The sequence below is a fragment of the Myotis daubentonii genome, chromosome 4, assembly GCF_963259705.1.
Source record: "Myotis daubentonii chromosome 4, mMyoDau2.1, whole genome shotgun sequence".
NCBI lineage: Eukaryota > Metazoa > Chordata > Mammalia > Chiroptera > Vespertilionidae > Myotis > Myotis daubentonii.
In genome coordinates this window covers 110,709,045-110,723,043 of record NC_081843.1, presented here as the reverse complement: position 1 = coordinate 110,723,043, position 13,999 = coordinate 110,709,045, and the positions used below count along the sequence as shown (strand labels likewise).

The 13,999-nt window shown below is 37.3% G+C and overlaps 1 protein-coding gene across 6 annotated transcripts in view; it reads left to right on the top strand.

Moving 5' to 3' along the window:
* NIPBL (NIPBL cohesin loading factor) overlaps positions 1–13,999 on the top strand; it is a 175,788-nt gene that overhangs the window by 152,485 nt on the left and 9,304 nt on the right. For 5 of the 6 annotated variants that reach the window (XM_059694929.1, XM_059694928.1, XM_059694927.1 and 2 more), the window contains 8 exons: positions 1,977–2,117; positions 2,222–2,315; positions 2,726–2,880; positions 3,630–3,720; positions 6,694–6,867; positions 7,269–7,459; positions 10,535–10,642; positions 11,681–11,881. In XM_059694929.1, coding sequence (XP_059550912.1) covers positions 1,977–2,117; positions 2,222–2,315; positions 2,726–2,880; positions 3,630–3,720; positions 6,694–6,867; positions 7,269–7,459; positions 10,535–10,642; positions 11,681–11,881 — 1,155 coding nt within the window. Of the gene's footprint in view, positions 1–1,976; positions 2,118–2,221; positions 2,316–2,725; positions 2,881–3,629; positions 3,721–6,318; positions 6,457–6,693; positions 6,868–7,268; positions 7,460–10,534; positions 10,643–11,680; positions 11,882–13,999 lie in introns of those variants that run through there. The other variant, XM_059694933.1, reaches the window with a different exon arrangement.

The window sequence follows — 13,999 nt, the reverse complement described above, 5'->3', positions numbered from 1 at the left end:
AAAGGGGTCACGACCCACAGGTTGAGAACCACTGCCTAACTGGTTTGGCTCAGTGGATAGAGCGTCGGCCTGCGGACTGAAGGGTCCCAGGTTCAATTCCGGTCAAGGGCATGTACCTTGGTTGCGCGCACATCCTCAATAGGAGGTGTGTAGAAGGCAGCTGATCGATGTTTCTCTCTCATCGATGTTTCTAACTATCTCCTTCCTCTCTGTAAAAAATCAATAAAATATATTTTTTTAAACAGAATTGAGAAAAGTAGCAGAAGATAAGTATGTAAACTCAACATATTATACTTGCCAGACCCTACTTCTATTTTTAGAGCTTGTATTACATCCAGAAATAAATGGATTATTATGTAATCTTATGGCTGATAATAATAGGTAATATTTACTGAGCTTAATGCCAAGCACTGTGAAGAATTTTACGTACATTCTCTCATTTACTTTGTGAGGTTGATACCATTCTTGTCTGTTTTACAGATAAGGAAACGAAAGCTTAGAGAATATAAATATCTTGCCCAATATTGCACAGTCAACCAGTCCCAGTCCTTTTGCCTCTAGAATCTGGACTGTAATGTAATTTGCATAAATAGTACTCATTTGCAACAACATTTTTTGGAAAGTAGGGTTACTTTAAAAACATTTTGTATAATTTTTTAAATTTATGCAAATACAGAGTTTTGCATAAAGACAGTATTCCCCTCATTTGCACAAAATCCTTCTAAGACCCCCAGTGGATGTCTGAAACTGCAGATAGTACCAAACCTTACGTGTACTGTGTTTTTTCCTATACATGCGTACCCTCTCACTTAAAGAAAGCACTGTGTCTCTTCTCTTTGGCACATCTCAGTTGCCAGCATCACTACTCCTGTACTTGAAGGCCATTATGCACTCAAATGCTCTACCACGGAGCTATACCCCCCTGGAAGGCCATTATGAAGTAAAATAAGGGTTACTTGAACACAAGCACTTCGATCCTGGGAAAGCCAGTCTGATAAGTCAAGGTGGCTACTAAGTGACTAACAGGCAGGGAATGTAAATATCATGAATATGCTGGACAAAGGAATGATTCATGTCCTGGGCAGGATGGAATGGGACAGCACAAGATTTTATCATGCTACTTAGAACGGCGTGCTATTTAAAACTTATGTGTTGTTTATTTCTGGAATTTTCCATTTAATAATTTTCAGTTGTAGTTGACCCCAGGTCACTGAAACCATGGAAGGGGAACCATAGATAAGGGAGACTACTGTAAGCCTACCTTACATATGATAAATGCTTTTTTTGATTTTTTGTGTGGTCTTTTTTTACATTAAATCCAAGATTTTATTGTTCTTATGCTTTTGTTGATAAATTAAGGATCCAGTCATAAAAAGGATAACACAGGGCTTCTCAACCTCCACACTATTGACATTTAGGGCTGGATTATTTTTTGTTGTCAAGAACTGTTCTGACCATTGTAGGATATTTGACAAGCATCTATCCACTGGATTCCAGTAGTGCCCCCCTATACCCTTTTTGTGATAACCAAAAATGTCTCCAGATATTGTCAAATATTCCTTGGGGGACAAACTCACCCCTAGTTGAGAAACTATTCGGTTAATATACCCCATTTTGAAAAATACTAATATTAAAACCTGTATCAATCTAGTAAAATTATCTGTTAATATTTAAATACTTTTGTTCAGAATTGTCTTCTATTAAATTTTAGGGGTAAAAACAATAACTGTGACATTATGATTAAATGACCCAAAGATCATATGGTTAGTTAGTGGCGTAGCTAGAATCCAGGATCCTAAAACTGAGACTCTTCCCTTCATGTTTTAAAAAAGCTCTTTTCTAAATGGGTTGTGTTGTGTTGTTGTTTTTTTAACAAATCTTATATATTTAATACTTCAACCTCCAAGTAGATAGAACTGTATATAGTTTCTTTTTAGATTTTTTATACTCATAAAGTACTAATTTTATCCTTTTAGACACAAAATGATTTCATGGTTATCTGCAATGTTGCAAAAATCCTAGAACTGGTGGTACCACTGATGGAGCATCCAAGTGAAACTTTCCTTGCCACTATTGAAGAAGATCTAATGAAGCTGATCATCAAATATGGCATGACTGTAAGCATCTATCGATTATTACGCAGTTCGCAAATAACTTAATCTTTTGTTTTACCTTTGTCTTTAACTTTTGTCTAATTAGCAATCTTTTCTGTGTCTTTTAGGTAGTGCAACATTGTGTGAGCTGTCTTGGGGCTGTTGTAAATAAAGTGACACAAAATTTTAAATTTGTATGGGCCTGTTTCAATAGATACTATGGTAAGTTCAGTGTCTGGACTTTAAAATTATTCTGCTGGATTCTGCAGTGTCCTCCTTTTTAATGCATCTGATTAAGGGTAGTATTTAGGGAATTGTAGGAGGTGTGATATTAGAAATGGTATTTTGTAGTATCTTTTGTATTCTCTTAATAACCCAATAAGATTACATAAGAAATGTATCTCCTCTAAGTAAATGTTGGCAACTTTTCTGCCCAGTATGTCAAATAAAATTTAAATATTTTTTTTACATTAATTCTCTTAGACTCTAAGGAGTGTCCTCATAATTCTAGACATATTTAATACTTAGACTATTAGTAAAATTCAGTTGTGATTTATTAGTAATAATCATTTGAACATAATAATTTAAGAATTAAGGGTTTGTTATAAATGAATATTACTTAACTTTCTCAGGTGCCATTTCAAAATTAAAAATTCAGCACCAAGAGGATCCAAATAACACTTCACTTCTATCAAACAAACCAGCACTTCTTAGATCTCTTTTCACTGTTGGAGCACTATGTCGGCATTTTGATTTTGATCTGGAAGATTTTAAGGGCAATAGTAAGGTAAAGATCTTAATATTAATTACTTAGTATGTTGTAATAAAAAAGAACTGTGTAACCCTGTCAACGGAAAATGACTAAAATGACCCAGGATGAAGGCAGCATTAGTCTGATTTAATGAGCACTCTGGACAGTGCTACTCAAAATATGGTCCTCAGGCTGCTGATCTGTGAACTGTTTATTACTGGTCTGTGATAAGATAAGTAAGCACAGCTTATATCAGCTTTATAAGAGTAGGTGCACTGCCCTAACCAGTTTGGCTTGGTGGATAGAGCATCGGCCTGTGGACTGAAGGGTCCCAGGTTCAATGCCGGTCAAGGGCTTGTACCTTGGTTGCGGGCACATCCCCAGTGGGAGGTGTATAGGAGGCAGCTGATTAATGTTTCTCTTTCATCGATGTTTCTAACTCTCTATCCCTCTCCCTTCCTCTCTGTAAAAAATCAATAAAATACATATTTTTAAAAAAAGAGAGTAGGTGCACTGTTTAGGTCAGCAGCTGACTTTAGTTTTTTCACTTTCTCAGTGTGTGAATAGTACATTATTTACATTCTGGCACAAGTCTCTTTGTCACAGATCTTTATTTTGAATGTCACTATTCTAAAATTTATTGATTTACAAACTTATTGGTGACTTATTCTTTAGTCAAGTTTGCATGTGGACATTCTCATTGCTTGCTATTAGGTATTTTTTTCCTTTATAGTTAAAAACTGATCTAAATTACCCTTCTTTATAATACTGATTTTTCCCCTTAGGTTAACATAAAGGATAAAGTACTTGAACTATTGATGTATTTTACAAAACATTCAGATGAAGAAGTACAAACAAAAGCCATCATCGGTCTAGGTAAGTTAAGTCTGTATTTCATTATAGTTTTAGTTGTTTAAGAGGTTGAGCCAGTTTTAAAATATTGTGAGTCTAAACTGTTCACTTATTTATGTATGTTTCTATTCATAGTAGGGTCTGCTGTGTAGAATATAGGAATGGGGGTTAAAACACCTGGATTCCGCCATGCCGGTTTTGCTCAGTGGATAGAGCGTTGGCCTGCGGACTGAAAGGTCCCAGGTTCGATTCCGGTCAAGGGCATGTCCCTTGGTTGCAGGCACATCCCCAGTGGGGGGTGTGCAGGAGGCAGCTGATCGATGTTTCTAACTCTCTGTCCCTCTCCCTTCTTCTCTGTAAAAAATCAATAAAATATATTTTTAAAAAAACACCTGGATTCCATTCCTGGCCAGCCAGTGACTTCCTGGTGACCTTGAGCAAGTCATATAACTTCTCTGTTAATTAATTTCCTCATTAATAAAATAGAGATGACAGTACTGTCTCCTTCCCCTACTTTATAGGGTTTCATAAGAACATTCATTCAAGCCTAGCCAGTGTATCTCAATGGTTGAGCGTTGACCTATGAAACAGGAGGTCACGGGTCAATTCCTAATCAGGGCACATGCCCAGGTTGTGGGCTCAATCCCCAGTGTGGGGCGTGCAGGAGGCAGCCGATCAATGACTCTCTCTCATCATTGATGTTTCTCTCTCTCTCTTTCTCCCTTCATCTCTGAAATAAAAATTTTTTTAAATGTATTTTTAAAAAAAGAATATTCATTCAAGCACTTTGATACAGAATGATGATTTAGAAGAATTTTGTGCTATTGCATGTTTTTTAAATTGTTCGGGTTTTTTGTTTTGTTTTGTAAAGCTTTATTGTTATATTTACCTGCCATTTCTAGTACAAATAGTGGGCAGTCTACACTGGCTTTTTTAAATACAGAAATACTTGAAACAATTTGGATGTATATCTGTCCCATATTATTATTTTTTTAGGAACATTGATGTAGCAAATGCATGCCTTTGCAGAAGGTTAGGGTTTGTGGCTTATTTGGATGGGTCATGGAATACAGGAGAAATAGGAAAAGACAGCACTAAAGTACCTGAATTGAATGCACTTTAAAACAATACAAGAACAGTACTCTGTCCAGGTTTTTGTTTTTTATTATTTGTTTTTTGTGCAAATACATGTGAAATTACTTAATAAAGTTAATAACTTACTTTGAAACTTTATTTTGGTAGCATTAACAAGGTTTATAATTTAATATGTATGGACAATCATTTATATTAATCTTTTGAACTAAAATAGAGTAATAAAAGAGTCTAAGTTATTCAAATCTCATTAAACATTTACTGATTTCTTTAAATAAATTTAAATTTTGTTATCATACTTCTCCTTCCCTTTCAGAAATTACATTTAGCAAATATAATAAAAATTCACATATCACTTATTAGAAAATTATATTGAGAACTTGAAGCCAAATGTGTACCTTCGAATATTTAGTCTGGACATAAGCTATATAAAGTGGCAAAACTAATAGTACTACATTTGTTTCAGAGAACAAATAAGAGCTAACCCTTGAACAACATGGGGGTTAGGAGCACCCACTCTCACACATTTGAAAATCTATGTTATAACTTTTGACTCCCAAAACACTTAGTTATCCTTTAGTATCTGAGGGACTGGTTCCAGGACTCCACCATATACTAAAATCCAAAGAAGCCCAAGTTGCTTTTATAAATTGGCAGAGAGCATTGTATACAGTCAGCCCTCCGCATCCACAGATCAAAAATACTGTTATCAACCTGTGGTTAGTTGAATTCACAACGTGAAACCCAGGGATTCAGAGGGCCCACTGTGTATTTATTGGGGGGGTGGGAAATGTGTGTATAAGTGGACCCACATAGTTCAAGCTCATGTTATCCAAGGGTCAACTATATGTAAATTTTTTAAATTGATTTTTAGAGAGGAAGGGAGAGATAGAAACATCAATCAGCTGCCTCCTGCATGCCCCTTACTGGGAATGAAGGTGGAGCCTGGAAACAACCCCCACCCCCGCATGTGCCCTGCCCAGGAAGGAAATCAATGACATCTTGATGCGCAGGAGGACGCTCAACCCACTGAGCAATACTGACCAGGCTGTAAATATTAACTTAAATAAGTAGTACCATCCAAAAAATAGATAGGTGCTTCTAGACCAGTTAATGAAAAAAATCTTGCCTGGGCCATAGTTATCCTGTGTGACCTTGGGCTAGTTATCTGATCACTCTATGCTTTGAATTTAGTTTGTTATTTGGTATCATAATACTTGCTATCACCAAGGATCTTCATTTTCTTTCACATAAATTACTATTTTATACAAATAAGCATGGATAATAGTAATTTCCTATATTAACTTGTGGTTATAGAATTCAGCTTTGTGGCTTCATTTAATATTTTTAGCATTATTTTGAAGTATTCTGTTTCATCGACTGGATATATTTAAATTTGTTTTTAAAATAATGCCAAAATAGTACTTTCTGCTAGGGATCTAAAATATGTTTGTAGACATTACCTCTTAAATCCTGAAAACATCCCTTTGAGGTAGGTGGGTGGTAAATATTATTGTCCCCATTTTACAGATGGAGAATTGAGGCACAGAGAGATTATGTGACACACCCAAGGTCACACTACAAGTCAGTGGTGGAGACAGAAATAGAACCCAAGACTCCTGACTCCTAATCCATTCCCCTAGCCAGTAGACCCTGCTCCCTCCTCAAGGTTTCCTCTTGTGTGAAATGCTCCTTTGAAATGCAATTTCTTGTTTTTAATTCATGGGGAAAGAAGTGCCTGCTCTAATACTTCTCTAGGTAAGGCCACCAGCATATTCTTCCAGTCATTTTAAGTTTTAAGTTTTGAAATAAGGAGTTTTTTATGTAATTTATCAACATTGTCACTAAATATTATATTTAATTTTACTATGACTATATCAAAATATTTTTTTCTCATTTCTTTAGGATTTGCCTTCATTCAGCATCCAAGTCTAATGTTTGAGCAAGAGGTGAAAAATCTATATAATAATATCTTATCTGATAAGAACTCCTCAGTAAATTTAAAAATACAAGTATTAAAAAACCTCCAGACCTACCTACAAGAAGAGGACACACGAATGCAGCAGGCAGATAGAGACTGTAAGTGAAAATATATTTTTTAATGTCGCAGTGTGGCTACAGTTAAAATACTCTGACTCATTTTTAATCCAGGTATCAAATTTCCTTTTCTGTTAGATGAAGGTATTCAGTTCAGAAGGCGTCCTTAAGTCCATAGCTAGGCTTAAGGGTATTCATAAACTCCCTAAAATTATACAATTTAATATAGGTGTAGACATTAACATTTTGAGGGAGGAGAGGGATTATAGTTCTCAAAGGGACCTGTAACAGAGACCCCCCCCCCAAAAAAAAAAAAAAAAAATGACGAGCCATTGAGCCAGAGCACTAGCTCTAACATTTGGTGCTTTTGGTTGTGGTCTGCTTTGGTATATTTAAGTAAAGGTTAGTGTACATGTTCTTAATATCTTTACTTCCTTTTGTAGGGAAGAAAGTTGCAAAACAGGAAGATTTAAAAGAAATGGGTGATGTTTCCTCAGGGATGAGTAGTTCCATCATGCAGCTTTACCTCAAACAGGTGCTTGAGGCGTTTTTTCACACCCAATCCAGTGTACGCCACTTTGCCCTAAATGTCATTGCATTGACTCTAAACCAAGGTCTTATTCATCCAGTTCAGGTAAGTGTGTTTTAGAAAGCAGAACTTATTAAAAGAGCCAGATTTGTTGTCATTTGATGACATTGTGATGAGATAATAAGTAGTTCTTTATTCCTCTTAGTTGTTAATTTGGGGTTGGGTTTGGGTTTTTTTGTTTGTTTTTTTGTTTTTTGGTCCTAAACTCTTGATTCCAAGTTTTAGTCCATTTCTTAGGTTGTCATTATTGCAAATACTCATATATTTATAATGTCTCTATTAAACAAATTTCTAATTTATATTGGCAGAACATGTACTCAGAATGATTTTCTAAGTAGGGATGTTTGATTTGTTTTAATTCAAGTTGACTGATCCCAAAGAACCAACAGCATGTAATGCCAAGAGAGTTTACTAGGAGAAGAGCGTAATCTGTTACACTAGGGTGGATTTTTGTCCACAGAAAAGTATATCGTGTAATCTGAGCTCAGTGTCTTCATCTGCAAATTAGAGGTAACATCATCTACCCACACCTCAAAGCATTGATGTGAGGACTAAATGATATAATGAAGACATATTCGTGTTACTAAGGATTGGCAGCTAATGCTGATGAGGTAGCATACACCTGACATGTTCAGGAGTGCCATAGGCTACAGAAGTGAATTTATTAGGTAAACAAAGCCTATTACCCTTCACCATTTTCATTTTGGCTATTTTTCATGGAACTTTTCCTAAAACATGCTATATGTAAATGTGCTGTATTCTTCCCTGTGTTCTGCGACAAAGCACACTAATGAAACATGCTAAACATTACTTAGCCTGTATTTCATGACTCAGGGTTATCATCACGATCACTTGATAAAATGTATAGTGGTATATTGAAACTAGAATTTTTCAGATACTTACAGCTCTTTACTAATACAGTATTCTAAATGGCCTCAGGTGATTATACTTTTTATTGCCAGATATACTTTATCTCTTGTTCTTCATACATATAATTTTTTCTGAATCATTTGATAGTAAGTTTCAGATATTATGATTCTTTACCTTTAAACATCTTAGTATATATTTTCTAAGAATAAGGACATTCTCTTATAAAACCATAATGCAATAATCAAATTCAGGAAATTTTTTTAAAAATATATTTTATTGATTTTTCATAGAGAAGATGGGAGAGAGAGAGAGAGAGAGTTAGAAACATCGATGAGAGAGAAACATCGATCAGCTGCCTTCTGCACACCCCCTATTGGGGATGTGCCCGCAACCAAGGTACTTGCCCTTGACTGGAATTGAACCTGGGACCCTTCAATCTGCAGGCTGACTTCTATCCACCAAGCCAAACTGGCTAGGGCAGTGGTCGGCAAAGTGCAGCTCGGCAAACCGCAGCTCGCAAGCCACATGCGGCTCTTTGGCCCCTTGAGCGTGGCTCTTCCACAAAATGCCGGCTCTTCCACAAAAATGCTGGCTCTTCCACAAAATACCGACTTTTGCGCATGGGCCACAAACTTTCAATCGCACTGTACGTGTGCACCCGCATGTGGTATTTTGTGGAAAAGCCACACTGAAGGGACCAAAGAGCCACATGTGGCTCACAAGCCACGGTTTGCCAACCATGGGGTTAGGGCAAATTCAGGAAATTTAACATTAATACATTATTATCTAATTTATAGTCTATTTTCAAGTTTTGCCAGTTTACCCAATAATATTCTATAATGGACTTTATTTCTCATTGATTTGGGATTTAATTCATGATCACTCATTTTAGTTAGTGTCATTTCTACTTTCTTAAAGTTGGTTTTTTGTTTATTTATTGTTTTTCTGCCCTCCTCACTACTATCTGATTCATATTCACCTAACCTTCTAATGGTGTTTCTCTTTTTTTCTTTTTTTTTAAATTGGTTTCAGAGAGGGAGAGAGAGAAACATCAATGATGAGAAAGAGAATCATTGATCAGCTACCTCCTGCATGCCCCACACTGGGCATTGAGCCCACAACCCTGGCATGTGCCCTAACAGGGAATCAGACTGTGATCTCCTGGTTCATAGGTTGACGCTCATACACTGAGCCACATCAGCAAGGCAGAAGTGGTGTTTCTTGACTTCAGAAATATAATAAATTTGGCTGTTAGCAAAATACTACCTATCCTAATCATTGAAGCCATATCTAAAATTCAACTTTGTGGAAAAACATTTATGTTTTCCTAGTTTTAACTAAAAGACAGTAATTTTTGCCCTATTTTTTCTTTACATAGTAAATGCAGTCAAGCTTGACAAATTATTGGATTACATATTTATAGTATACTAGAGGCCTGGTGCATGAAAATCACAGTCCAGGAGCCCTCGGGGGATGTCCAACTGCCACAGAGGCGGGAGAGGCTCCCACCACCACCACCGAGCTCGCCAGCCGTGAGCCCGACTTCTGGCTGAGCGGCGCTCGCCCTATGGGAGCTCACTGACCACCAGGGGGCAGCTCCTGCATTGAACATCTGCCCCCTGGTGGTCAGTGCACGTCATAGTGACCGGTCGTTTTGCCATTTGGTCAATTTGCATATTAGCCTTTTATTATATAGGAAGGATATCATAGTCTTAATTGGATATTCTTAGTGTTGGGGTAGGGGGTTTTATGTTTAAAGCAACTTAAATTCACACTGAAATTGTTTAAATTTCACCGCATCAGTATTTTTGCTCATGCTCCAGTGCTTTTTTGCTTTAAGCTAAATTTAAGGAAGAATAATCATTTTTAAAAGAACACTAAAGCCCTAGCTGGTTTGGCTCAGGGGATAGAGCGTCAGCCTGCGGACTGAGGGGTCCCAGGTTCGATTCTGGTCAAGGGCACATGCCTGGGTTGCTGGCTTGATCCCCAGTAGGGGGCGTGCAGGAGGCAGCCGATCAGTGATTCTCTCTCATCATTGATGTTTCTCTCTCTCTCTCCCTCTCCCTTGCTCTCTGAAATCAATAAAAATACATATTTAAAAAAATAAAAGAACACTAAAACATGCCATTTAAGGGCCTATAAAATTAAATTCATATATCCCAGATATGCATCTAGTTTTAACATATGTAAAGATACATATAGAGCTTTAGTTACTGTGATATCTTATAAATCCTATATTTTTATTTCCAGTGTGTACCATATTTAATTGCTATGGGCACAGACCCAGAACCTGCTATGCGGAACAAGGCTGATCAGCAGCTTGTGGAAATAGACAAAAAATATGCTGGATTCATTCATGTATGTATTTTTAAATTGTATAACCTAAATTTAAACATCTTTCTTTAGTAAATCATTTATTTGGTGACTGTCCTGCCCATATTCTTATTAGAATAAAATATTTTGCTTAGTACTTACTTAAACATGCAACCAAGTTTGTCCCCCCAAAGCATTTATTCTGATTTAAAATTAGTTCTTAAGGTTGAGTTAGAGGTGATAGTGCAACAGGCACACTGGCATGCATGGGTTCTGGTTCTTATTGTTTGACCTTGAGAGTAATGGTTTTTCTGGGACTCGACTTTTTCTTCCGTAAAACTGGAGGCCCAGAGCACGAAATTCGTGCACTGCGGGGTGGGGGTCCCTCAGCCCAGCCTGCCCCCTCTCACAGTCCGGGAGCCCTCAGTGGATGTCCTACTGACGGCTTAGGGGAGCGGGCCTAAGCCACAGACTGGCAGCAGAGGCTCAGAGCAGGCGCTGCGTGTGTGTGTGTGTGTGTGTGTGTGTGTGTGTGTGTGTGTGTCTCCCCACTGGGGGCCTGCCCCCAGCCGCACCACGTAGGCTCGGAGCAGTTGCCCTGTGTGTGTATATGTGTGTGTGTCCGTCCACTGGGGGCCTGCCCCCAGCCACACCGTGGAGGCTTGGAGCAGGCGCCCCTCTGTGTTGATCTCTCAGGCTCCTGGCTGTGCCTGTGTGTTGTTCTCTCCCTTGAGCGGCGGCCAGTGCGGGCTGGAAGCTTGGCTTCCTCCATCGCCAGGGGCAACCCAAGCCTCCAGCTCCGTGGCCGCCGCCATCTTTGTTGGGTTAATTTGCATACTCGCCCTGATTGGCTGGTAGGTATAGCAGAGTGACACCAATTTGCATGTTTCTCTTTTATTAGTGTAGATGAGGGGATTTCAATGAATGGTATTTAATGTTCTTCCAATGTTGCATTCTATGATCTTACTATTTATATAAAACAAAACCAAATGATGAAGTTAGTCTCAGACTACAATGCTCAAAGTATATTTTTAATCTTACTTTTGATTTCCATGACAAAAATGAGGCTTTTATTGATTTCAGATGAAAGCAGTGGCTGGTATGAAGATGTCTTACCAGGTACAACAGGCAATCAACACATGCCTAAAAGATCCTGTAAGGGGTTTCAGACAAGATGAGTCCTCTAGTGCTTTGTGTTCACACCTTTACTCCATGATCCGTGGAAACCGCCAACACAGACGAGCCTTTCTAATTTCTTTACTCAACCTCTTTGATGACACAGCAGTAAGCACAAAAACTTATTATTTTAATAAAATAAGTTTTATAAATTTTATTCCTAAAGTAGTCACCAGTTTTAAAATATTACAGTTTCAGTAAATAATAGTGACTATGTTAAATGTGTGTGGTTTTTAGTCTTTTGTGTTAAATACAAGGTATACAGTCAAAATTGAACAGGAAATTTTGTGTGGGAATAAATACAATGAGGAATAAAGTATAATTGTGTCTTCATAATGAGTGTCTTATAAACTTTGATAGCAGTTCCTTCAAGCATACCTTTAAATATATTTTTATTGATTTCAGAAAGGAAGGGAGAGTGAGATAGAAGCAAATCATTGATCGGCTGCCTCCTGCATGTCGTCTACTGGGGATCAAGCCCACAACCCAGGCATGTGCACTGCGTGGGAACTGAACCGTGACCTCATGGTTCATAGGTTGACACTCCACCACTGAACTGCATCAGCCAGGGCAAAGCATACCTTTAATAAACTGTGTCACTAAACTGTCATTTAGGGGGATAGATTAGATAGATTATGTTAGATAGATAGATGATAGATAGATAGATAGATAGATAGATAGATAGATAGATAGATAGATACATACATACATACATACATAGATACATACATATATACATACATACATGAATAAATAAGTGAAATTTTACTTGTTTCTGTCAGATTCTAATGTTAGAATTACCATTCTATGGTTTTGGCTGTTGAGATTCCCTTCTTGTTCAACTTTACTTCCTTAATGAAGAGCTCACATTTGTGTAAAAATAACTTAACCCTTTAGGCTATTGCACAAGTATCATTGTCCAGAACCGTAAGCCAAGAAAACAGAACATTTTATCCTTTAAACTTACCTCGTACTTTATTCATTCACTATACACAAATATCTATTCACACCTGCTGTCTGGTAGCCATTGTACTAGGACATGAACATAAAGTAGTAAATAGAACAGATATGGTATGTGCCCACATAAAGTTTACAAAATAAATATTACAAACATATATTTCAGAAATAGTTATAATTTAATCACCACCACCATCATATCATCAGCATTAAGCTTTAATTTTCTGTGGGAAATTGTGCTAAGAGTCCAAAATGATATGACAGTGCTCTTGCCAATAAGGGATCTTACTTCCAGTTAGGGAGATAGCACACAAAATAAAGGAAATAGATAATAGTTAAGGTTACCATATCCTGAGTGGCAGGTGGTTGGTGTCAGTAATACTGCTCTATTCCTTTATCTCCTGAACTTCATTCCTGTGTGGTTTCATTGCCTTCTGTGTGCCATTGGCTTCTGTTCAGTCACCTTAGCATGTAAAGTGCTAAATCCAGCTCTTATCCTGCAGTGCTTTCTTATTACTATCTCCAACAAAGGATGTCCTAGGAGGAGTAAATTACTGAAGACTTAGGGAGATTAGATGCAGTGTATTTACTATTTAAGGGAAGGGTAAAAACACGAATAAAGATGCAAATATAAGAATATGTGGGAAACAATTAGTAGGTTGTTATTTGGAGCAGGAAGATCATAGTGAGACATGTTTATGGAAGATCTTATAGACAATGAAAGTGACAAAGAGCATTTTAGCATTGTGTTCACATTGGAGGTAATAATCTATTATGGCAACAATAGGAAAGAAAAGAATAAACATTAGGAAAGAAAAAATCTAATGTAAGGAACACAAATTTTTTTTTAGGCACACATGTTTTAACATTGTCTTCACTTTCAAGGTAATGAGTTAAAATGTTCTGGTGTTCTGCAAGGAAAGAAACATTGTGAGGGAGGAATAAATAAGACTGAAAAGAATAGTCAAAGGTAATGAATATTTTTGTGCTGAGCATTTGAAAAAATAATAGGATTGTTGCTAAAAGCAATTTGAGAAGGAGTTGGTTTGAGAAGGACATAGAAAAGGAATAGTCAAAGAGCGTGGAGGAAAAACTAAGGAAGGGAAGGTGTCGGGAAGGAAAGGGTGGATAGGAATGTTCATGCTGCTAAGCAGGCCAGGAGAATGTGAAGTAAAAAGATAGGGTGGGGGAGAGGGGCTGTTTGGTGGGCAGAAACACTCAAGCAGTGAGGCACAAAAGCATGATTTTAATGAAAGAACAGTAGGGCGG